This window comes from Austrofundulus limnaeus, unplaced genomic scaffold (assembly GCF_001266775.1).
Source record: "Austrofundulus limnaeus strain Quisiro unplaced genomic scaffold, Austrofundulus_limnaeus-1.0 Scaffold80, whole genome shotgun sequence".
Taxonomy (NCBI): Eukaryota; Metazoa; Chordata; class Actinopteri; order Cyprinodontiformes; family Rivulidae; genus Austrofundulus; species Austrofundulus limnaeus.
The window spans coordinates 112,856-122,843 of record NW_013952482.1 but is presented as its reverse complement, the minus strand read 5'-3'; the positions used below and the strand labels follow the sequence as shown (position 1 = coordinate 122,843).

Below are 9,988 nucleotides of genomic sequence, written 5' to 3'. Positions count from 1 at the left end.
ACACTGGACCACACGGTGACGTGTCTTCAGCCAACCAATCTAATCTAAACCTGCAGTTTACCTGTGCTTTTTATAGGGAGCACCCTCTAGTGTCATTGGCTGCCACAACACCACAATTACCCTGCCAGCAGGTGCAATTCATCCTGCCACAATAAAAATAGAAATAAACTTAAACAATAGATAAAACGATTAAATCACAAAAAACCAACCAAGATAAAAAAAATAAATCAGCAATTCCAAAAAGTGAACAAGAATGTAATTTTTTGCCTTCTGATTAGTAGAAAAGTGAATTGAGTGTATATATTGTGTAAATTCGATCACGAAGGAGATGAAAATTTTTTTCGTTAAACATTTTTTTATGTAAATGAAATTTGGCCTGAATGATTAAAAGATTAATAACAAATTCCTTTGAAGTCAATTTTGTTGAAAGCCAAACAGAACATGTTTCCAGAATAAACGAAAGTTTGGAAATATTGAGAAAAGAAAACATTAAATTGGTTATGCGGTCTGTAATTGTTATCTAATGCTTTGTATTTTTTTTTTTTTTTTGATACACATTAGGAACTTTGAATACAGTTTTTGGAACATGACTATTTTTTAAAAACATTTAACAATAATTTAAATACACCAAATTAAGGTTTTTCAGTGATCAAAAAAAACTCGGTTAAGCTATTCAGTTTTTGTACAGTAATGTTTTCACAAAGAAAACGAATTGTCCTTACCAGATCAGACCATTAAACTTAGGCAGATTATTGTATACAGGGATAGAACTATTAGTATCAAGTGTAAAGAGCATTGATTGATGCTACAGGCTATGGTCTGAGCTCATGCAGGCTGCAGTTTATGCAGCGGCTGATCCATGTCCTTAAAGGCTGCTGTAAACTGACCTTTTATGCAAAATTTCAACCTCTGTCCTGTTAGTGTGTTCACCCATCTGTGGCAAGGTCAAACGGGGAAAACAAAAACAGCTTTTAGTTGAACACAGAGGGAAAGCTACATTTTACACAGCAGGGGGAGCTGTTGCAGTTCATTAGCATAGACTTAATGTGCAGTAGTAGTCTTGACATAAGTTAATGCAATAATGTGTAATTTATTAGTTGTACATGACTGTCCAAATAATTTTGAAAAAAAAAAAAAGGTAGTATTTCCTAATCAGAGTACTTGCAGTTATGTACACTGACATGAACATTCAGTTTGATTATAGGTATACACCACCTCAAAAGTATCTTTACTCAAATGCATGAACACATTAAATACTGCAAGACCTTACACAAGTAAATATTTTGTACCATGTTCTTTCACTACAATCTACACTCAGTTATAGGTTGTTAGGTAAGTCAGTATAAGGGCACTATTAGTGTTGCCAAAAACAAACACCCCATAGACAGTTTAGACATGTGCACTTTTATTGAGTTGTTGCGTACAGAGGCTTGAAGCCCCATGCACAATCCTTCATACACCTCAACACAATGTAGAAGCCTTGTTTTGTATTTTTGCATGATGACAAAACTGGACTCATTTAAGGCTGAAAGTACAAAAAACAAAAACTAAAGTTCAGATTACATAATTTACATATTAAGCAATACTACAGTTCTGTTGGGCAGCAAAGCCCACCAGAGAATAAACCTTCATAGAGGCAAATAAGGTGGTGAACGAAGACATCTGAAATGACCTACACAACACGACAACCGACATGTTTTTCCACAGTCACACCTGGATGCTCTGTACTTCATGTAGTTAGCCCAATCAGAGGGCGTAGTGCCATAGCCAGAGTGATAACAGAATGGGAAGAGGTGTAGGCTCAGCACAGTGTTGGTGCTTTTATGCAGAGCCCATTGAGCAGTGTTTTGTTTTGGTATTTTTTTTTAGAGGGAAGTGGGGTACAGGAATTGACAGTCTGTTTAGAAGCACTTCCTGTGGACAATGCTGGGACCAGACTCATCATACTCCTGCTTGCTGATCCACATCTGCTGGAAGGTGGACAGGGAGGCCAGGATGGAACCTCCAATCCATACAGAGTACTTCCTCTCTGGAGGAGCAATGATCTGCAAAGAGGAAAAAGTAGGTTCAAATATTAAGATAAATCATTTGTGCTCGGGTCTATTGCACAACTCCAAGCAGTGAATTTTCTGCATTCCACAATAAGCTTTCATATTTACCTTGATCTTCATGGTGGTGGGGGCCAGGGCAGTGATCTCCTTCTGCATACGGTCTGCAATGCCAGGGTACATGGTTGTACCACCAGACAGGACAGTGTTGGCATACAGGTCTTTACGGATATCAACGTCACACTTCATAATGCTGTTGAAGGTAGTCTCATGAATACCGCAGGACTCCATGCCTGTAGAAAAATTGCAATAAAAGGGTTAGTGTCTTATTTTATAAAACCTACAGCCATTGAAACTTGACCCGGTTCGATTACCTACCAAGGAAAGAAGGCTGGAAGAGAGACTCGGGGCAGCGGAACCTCTCATTTCCAATTGTGATGACCTGGCCGTCAGGCAGCTCGTAGCTTTTCTCCAGTGAAGAGGAGGAGGCAGCAGTTCCCATTTCTTGCTCGAAGTCCAGTGCAACATAGCACAGCTTCTCTTTAATGTCTCGCACAATCTCACGCTCAGCTGTGGGACAACATAAAGTTAGTCTTTCTGCATCATTAAGTGTTAAATGTACTAAAAAAAAATAAAAAAATAAAAACATACCTGTAGTGGTGAAGCTGTATCCCCTCTCAGTCAGGATTTTCATGAGGTAGTCTGTGAGGTCCCTGCCAGCCAGGTCCAACCTTAGGATGGCATGGGGCAGAGCGTAGCCTTCGTAGATTGGCACCGTGTGGGTCACACCATCACCAGAGTCCATGACAATTCCAGTGGTACGGCCAGAGGCGTACAGAGACAGTACAGCCTGGATGGCAACGTACATGGCAGGTGTGTTGAAGGTCTCAAACATAATCTGGGAGGGAGAGAGGAAATGAGCAGTTAAGTCTTAACTGAATCAAAGTAACCCGAGGAAGCTTGTAGTGGTTAGTGCAATCACTGGCCAAAAATGTAAAAACTTTGTCAATGACTGTAGAAGTCTTGAATCTCACTCAGCTTGTTCAGTTAATGGTTCAGTCATGCAGACACTCAATTAAGTCTTGATCTGCTCTAGCAAATCAAATTTAGTACAGCAGTGAACATGCTGCAACTACTCATTCTTGATGCAGTAAAGACAGAAACCTGAAGCATCCGTAGAGATGAAAAAGATCAGCTCAGGGAGAAGCCTAGAAGTTGAACAGGAGGAAAATGACAGATTGAGCCATAAAGAAAATGCCTCAAGTGTCCTGTAGGGCCCTGTAGAGGAGAATACAGTTTCAATTAAATCTATTATTCTGTTAACCTTACCTGGGTCATCTTCTCTCTGTTGGCCTTGGGGTTCAGGGGGGCTTCTGTCAGTAGGACTGGGTGCTCCTCAGGGGCTACTCTCAGCTCATTGTAGAAAGTGTGATGCCAGATCTTCTCCATGTCATCCCAGTTGGTCACAATACCATGCTCAATGGGGTATTTCAAAGTCAGGATTCCTCTTTTGCTCTGTGCCTCATCACCAACATAGCTGTCCTTCTGGCCCATTCCAACCATTACACCCTAAGGAGAGAAAAATAATAAAAATTGACTACAGTTTTAAGACTACACACAGAAGACATTAGGGGGGGAAAAAAATGGGAAAAAATTTGTACCTGATGCCTGGGACGGCCAACAATGGAGGGGAAGACTGCACGTGGAGCATCGTCTCCTGCAAAGCCAGCTTTGCACATTCCAGAGCCATTGTCAACAACAAGGGCGGCGATTTCGTCTTCCATTTTCTGAGGAGATATAAGAAGTTTGATTAGGGATATTTCATTTTTCATCTAATAAAGAAGATTAAAGCCTGGTCAGTTTGGTGCCTGTACGCTGGATGTCGCAGTTGTGCGCGTTCCCAATTCAAACCCTCCCCAGAGAGGAGAAAAGAAAGCATCTCTCCCGGTCTGGCCATGCCCATATAAGGACAAAAGTGAGGGCAGACTGGAGACTGGGGCAGACCCACCCGGAAGTCATCCCCATGTTGCTCCAACCTCAGATGACACAGACCACTCCCTTCAAATTACCCTTACTGAATTAAATAAAAGCCATTTCATTGACTACATTTACTCCCCCCACTCTGGCGTGCCGGTAGGTTGAAAGAACGCGAAAATACAAACTTTCAGTAGCAGCTGAACGCAACTTTAACAGACTGTCACCGAAACACGCCTGGCTATTGGCATCCAAACTTAAACGCTGTATCCCAAATTCATCAAATCACATTTACCAAAAAATGTGAAATAAGAGAAAGTGCCGACGTCAAAGCAGGCTAAGCAAGAACGCAGTCTGATTTAAGACTTGGACAGGACACGAAGCAGCACAACTATTCACGGCATGCAAAACACCGTTAATCCCTGTATTAACACTCCCCAACCAGAGCATCCCTACAACCCGAGCCAACTTGAAAAAAAGTTCAACCTTTTTAAAACATTTTAAGCTTAAAATTTACGCAGGGGGGGAGCCTAAACATACTAATGAACGCATTTAAAGATTTGAAATATTCTCTTACCTGTGTGAAGGAGGGTTATCCGTTCAGGCAACGTGTGACTGAGTCTATCAGTGTCTAACTTGGACTGCAATGGAGGCCAATATATTGCAGGATTTTATCCAAGCTCGTGCTGCAGCCCCTACCCTTATAAGGAGATCTTTCCTCACGGCGGCCTCTGATTGGCTCTGCTGCGTCCACTGGGTGTGGCGCATGCAGATTACATTTGTGAGCCCTGACTTGGCAGTGGGGGCTTGTTTTGGGTAGAGGAAGCACCATAAACCTTTAAAGTTATCAATACTGGATTGTTCAGACAGTGGGAAAATATTCTCATTTCAACCTATTGTTATTTTAATATTAACTGAAGACAATGAGGTGGTGCAAGTAGGCAAATCACATGGCTGCAAAACACGTCCTGTTATTTGGTGTTTCAAAACTCTATCCCTAAAACTCTTTACCTAATTTGACAAAAAGGACAAACATGTGTATGTATTAAAACCTAATTTAGTAAAACCTTTTTTTTACTCGGTGCAATTTACAATCTCAGGGTCACTGACAGCACTGTTAACACCTTGTCTGACAATCCTGCCCTGGCATACCARTCTCTCTCACACACATACAGAGAGATGAGAGAAATCTGAGGTATGTTACATCTAAACCCTGGAGGGTGTAAATGCAAACCTCTCATCACTTGTGTAATATGACTGACACATAATGAGCTGTTGCGATGGCATTAAAGTGAAATTACCGGCCTATTATGACACATTTCATTGCGTATCTACACACAATTATGCATGACTTTGTGTGCTTCATAAAACTTTTATTTTTTTACTGTTTGAATGCAATATATTTTACGATCATGCTTATCTCGCTTCACTTCTTTGAAATTTGACCAAACAAAGCGTGGCAACGGACCCAGCTGCTGTTTTAACTCCATTAGGGCACAAGGCAAAGACTTATAAACTGACACTGGGAATTCTCACAAGCTCTGCGTGTTCCTAATATGGATATATGGGAGCCAGTTCACCAGTAAAGACAGGAAGCAGGTTTTTACAGTGCCTCCTTTTTTTTAAGATGCATGCAGGAAGTTCCTGCAGCTCAGCGCAGTATATACATTGAGGGATGGTGGGGTGAATGAGCTGATCAGGGAATTGTTTATTTTTTTTTTTACAAACAGGTCTTATCCAGCTTTAGACAGAGGCTGAACACATGCACAGGGACACACACACACACACACACATACACCAAGTCTAGGCCCAGAGCAGGACAGCCATCCATCCCTTTAGGAGTTCTTTTGGATGGCATCCATATAAGGAGATATTGGAGGGCGTCACACAAGGGGGAAAAATGCAAGGCTCAGATCATGTGACCAGTCTGAGGAAATGAATGAGTCTGTCTTTTTAAGGCTGCGTGTGTGTTTGTGGCTGTGTGACACTATTCATCTTGTTTCTATGTCCTAAAAAAAGTTGCATTATCAACACATTTTAGCATCTTTTTGCTCACTTATCTGCTTCCTGAGGTTTCTCAACATTTCCCGTCGACTTTTGTACCATTTCAGAACATGCCCCATGACTAATACATACAACACACACTCACATGTACCAGGCACTCCCTCTCTGCATTGTTCACTCACACAGAGAAACTATCAAATCCTGGCTCTCTGCTTTGACTAAGACCGTATAAGGAAAAAAAGCCAGCAGGTATCTTGTGTCCACTTTACAATCAACTCCCAGTGCTCTGTCTCTCCCTTAAAGCACTAATTAGCTCACTTCCTTTATTCATCACATTCCCCTCCTCCTCCTCCGCTGGTATCCATCTCTCTCGTGTTATTTGACATCACAGACAGTTGTGGGAGTGCGACACAGGGTCAGTCAGCATGATTACACTCCTTGCCATTCTTTCCCAGTCACGTATTACGTCACGTTCCACCAGAGTTCATTCATAAAGCGGGGTGTGTTCAGCCTGTATGAGGGTAACTTTTTTGGCCATCTTACAGCACACAAGTAGTCATTTTGTTGTTGAAATATGAGTTGAGCAAAAGTAATGAACAGCTTGTGCATATTTCAGGGAAGTAAACAGTTTTAAGCTTCTGTAAAAATTGAATAAAGACTTGAGAGACACTCAACATGGTGATGTAAAGAGTTTGGTTCCAAACAGAACTGTAATTAATTCAGTGGAAGCCTCGAAATTAGTTGTTCACTTTGTGTGGGTGGCAATTTAATTTGTACAAAACAGCAATATTTTAAGAGTGATGTTTTCAGTGAAGAAGTTGCATACATTTAATGTTTGTTTTATTAATATGTGTAGGTGGTTATGGGCTTCTTTTTTAATGAACTTTTCTGGTATAACCACCTATTTTGTCTGGGCTGGAAGTCCTTCTGCAGAAAATAAACTCTGGTCCTAACACAGTGAAACATATTTTGAGTCAGGTTTAGGGCTAAGGTGGGAATATTTAAGTTTACATTAGGCATGTGCTGGTAGTGTTTAGGTTTAGGCAAGTGTTAGAAATTAATGCTGAAATTAAAATTTCTGCACTTTGACCCAGCATCACAGTAATTAAAGTCTGAACTCTGATGTTAAGTTTTCTGTAATTTTTCCAGTTTGCAAACCAGAMGTTCAGAATTACCAATTATTGCATTCAAAAGAATTTCAACATCACGYCATGTGTCCCCAACTTGTTAATGTTCTACATTCAACATCTTTGGGAGGTAATTTTTTTCTTATAAATCCTTATAACGTGATTTGGGTAGGAAGGTAAAACTGTTGCTTTTTTGTCGTTTAAAAGGTTAACAAAATTTAAGACATTCGGGGTATTAAGTTAAACTACAATCAGCTTCTTGCTGTCCCAAGGGCCCTGTCACATTATAACATTTTAGATAACTTGTGACAAATTGATGGCAATTATTTTGGGCTTTGTCATTATTTGTGGTTTCTGAAAAAATAAAATAAAATTTGGCCAAGAAAGTTTAYGCTGACAAGGATGTTTATTCTCTAAAAATGTACAAAATAAAACATTTGCCTTGTTTTATTTATTAAAGCATTACTCAATAAACACACGTGGAAATTAATCAGATAAATACAAAAGAACAACACCACCTTTAAAAATAAAAGAAGTTTGTCAAATTTTTAGCAATTATTCAGTCAACATACACACACATTTACATTTAGCATTTTACAGGTTTTATAAGTGAAAAAGTAACATTTAGCATTTAAAACAATGGAAGAAAATATCTGCTTCTTTTTTTGTGTGTGTGTCAAGCAGTCCAACTTTTTCCCAGGTCRACCAGCTCCATGCCTTCACAGTAGGACCGGGGTCGTGTCACCCTGACCTGGTTTGAAGTAAGAACACGTAAAAATCAGACCGTTCTTCTCTCTTCCACACCAAACACATGGTTCCACACTCACCCTGGGTGTCCTGTGGGACGCCAGGTGCTGCAGGAGAGGGAACGGAGTCCAGTGGATGGGCTCCACAGGCCAACTACAGACAGACAGGTCACTGGCCTTCCCTGAGTCCAACACACCATCCCCCATACTCATTCCACTCCCCCTCCAACCATACTGGGAGCTGYAGAGCAAACAGAGAGCCCAGGGGTTGTTTACACAGACAGAACTTTAAAGAACAGAACGCAGAGGTCATGGGTCATGGTACAGGTTTTTAAAAGGGATCCACGATTAGTTGTAACATTAGACTTTATTTAATAAACATATTTTAACTGTAAAATAAAGACTGTAGAATGTTCAGTTTTTATCATTTTTAAACTAAAAGTTTAAAAATATATTACACGGAGGGGACCATTTTATTTGCACACAAAGCATTCTGGGTAAACGATGACGTGGATAGGTCCTTGGTGCGAGGCTGCCAGCGAGCTGTATCCACCCTGAAGGTATCTGATGATCGACTCTTTTAAATGAAACCAGACAGCGTTGACAGAGAGAAGGTAGAAATGACTCAGCCTGTAACTGAAAATATAGATGGAGGACAACAGAGCTGCTTCATGGAAGAAGAACCTCAGCTTAGCCTGTTACCTCAGCGCTACACATTCTCCTCTCGTCACTGAGGTCCTCCATCCACATGACAGAGAGGGGAACACAAAAGTGACTCAGCCTGCAACTGAAAATATGGATGGAGGACCTCAGTTTAGCTTGTTAGTTTGCCGCGCTAGCACCGAGCTAATACATATAAGGCAATTTAGCTTCGGCGCTAGCGCAAAGGCTAAGCTGGGGTTCTTCCATGAAGCAGCTCTGTTGTCCTCCATCCATATTTTCAGTTACAGACTGAATCATTTCTACCTTCTCCTCTCTGTCAACGCTCTCTAGTTTCATTTAAAAGAGCCAATCGTCAGATACCTTCAGGTGGATATAGCTCGCCAGCAGCCTCGCACCAAGGACCTATCCACGTCATCGTTTACCCAGAATGCTTTGTGTATAAATAAAATGGCCCCCTTCGTGTAAAGATTGCCAGAAAAACAAAGGGCAGCTTACAAACTCAAAAAGATGATAAAAGTAGACAAAAGTTTCAGAAACAAAGCTRGCGTACACACCAACAGTTCATGTGTGGTACTGAGTGTGTGTTCACCTGTGAGGGTAAATCGTATTGATGTGCGCCCCRTGGCTGGGACAAGAGGAAGCCAGCGACAGCGTGTCATCATGGTAACAGCAGGGGCGGTCCAGCGCTCGCAGGTGCATCAACTCATCGGACCGGGTGAAAGCGGGATTGTCCAGTGAATCCGCTGACCCCGCCCACGAACGCAACCAGAACCGACTCGACAGCTCATCGAAGTGGTTGAACTTGCGATAGCTGCACACATTATAACGAGAGGATTTTTATATTAGTGACAGGATCTATAAGCAGGATTATACAGCCTCAGTTTCATGCAAGATTTCAAAAAAGTCACATTTAATCTGGACTAAAACAAACAAACAAACAAACAAAAAAACAAAACAAAACACCTTGTCCTTGATGAGATGAGACTTTGAAAAGAAAGAAAAGTAAAAATATGAACTTTTTACAAGTAATGTCAAGTAAATAGACCTTACTGAATGAACCCAACAGTAACTGTCTGCTGTCAGGAATATAGTTTTGAATAAAAAGATAAGAAATAAAATTTTATTTTGCATGTTTAATATATTTGCATTTTAGTAAATAAAAAATGATCAAATTACCTGATTGATCAGCGCTGTCTGGATTAAATTCTGTGCAAAACTTTGAGAATCGTTCTCACACTAAAGCCAAACCTTTTGTAAAATTAAAAAGATGCCTCTTTAAAATTTTTAAATGAGTTTACATATACTCTYCTTGTTTACAGATGCTTTCAGCTTTAAGATACTTTGAGTGCAAATTTGCCTGGAAACATTGGGCCTCATGCAAGAACCGTTCGTACGCACAGATTTGTTCTTAAGTTGTGTGTACGAG

General features: G+C 40.6%; 2 protein-coding genes across 2 annotated transcripts in view; both read right to left on the bottom strand.

The window, feature by feature from the left end:
- Nucleotides 1-1,383: 1,383 nt before the first annotated feature.
- actb1 (actin, beta 1) lies at nucleotides 1,384-4,702 on the bottom strand. Its single transcript, XM_014011373.1, has 7 exons — nucleotides 4,600-4,702; nucleotides 3,710-3,835; nucleotides 3,378-3,617; nucleotides 2,700-2,946; nucleotides 2,427-2,618; nucleotides 2,160-2,341; nucleotides 1,384-2,045 (listed from the first exon to the last, which is right to left on the bottom strand). Exons 2-7 carry the CDS (start codon nucleotides 3,830-3,832, stop codon nucleotides 1,902-1,904), a joined length of 1,128 nt encoding a protein of 375 aa, XP_013866827.1. The 5' UTR covers nucleotides 3,833-3,835; nucleotides 4,600-4,702; the 3' UTR covers nucleotides 1,384-1,901.
- A 3,053-nt stretch (nucleotides 4,703-7,755) lies between these two features.
- Nucleotides 7,756-9,988, bottom strand: part of si:ch211-14k19.8 (uncharacterized) — a 10,624-nt gene continuing 8,391 nt past the window's right edge. Inside the window, exons 9-11 of the mRNA XM_014011371.1 lie at nucleotides 9,152-9,373; nucleotides 7,981-8,140; nucleotides 7,756-7,904 (exon numbers count right to left, since the gene is read on the bottom strand). Coding sequence (XP_013866825.1) covers nucleotides 7,830-7,904; nucleotides 7,981-8,140; nucleotides 9,152-9,373 — 457 coding nt within the window. The 3' untranslated portion in view covers nucleotides 7,756-7,829. The remainder of the gene's footprint in view (nucleotides 7,905-7,980; nucleotides 8,141-9,151; nucleotides 9,374-9,988) is intronic.

Excerpts from the sequence above, each read along its gene's own strand:
- actb1 (XM_014011373.1), bottom strand. The coding sequence starts at position 3,832 with ATGGAAGACGAAATCGCCGCCCTTGTTGTTGACAATGGCTCTGGAATG. Across the intron at positions 3,618-3,709 it reads TTGGCCGTCCCAGGCATCAG|GGTGTAATGGTTGGAATGGG; the intron begins GTACAAATTTTT and ends TTCTCTCCTTAG. Across the intron at positions 2,947-3,377 it reads ACAGAGAGAAGATGACCCAG|ATTATGTTTGAGACCTTCAA; the intron begins GTAAGGTTAACA and ends TCTCCCTCCCAG.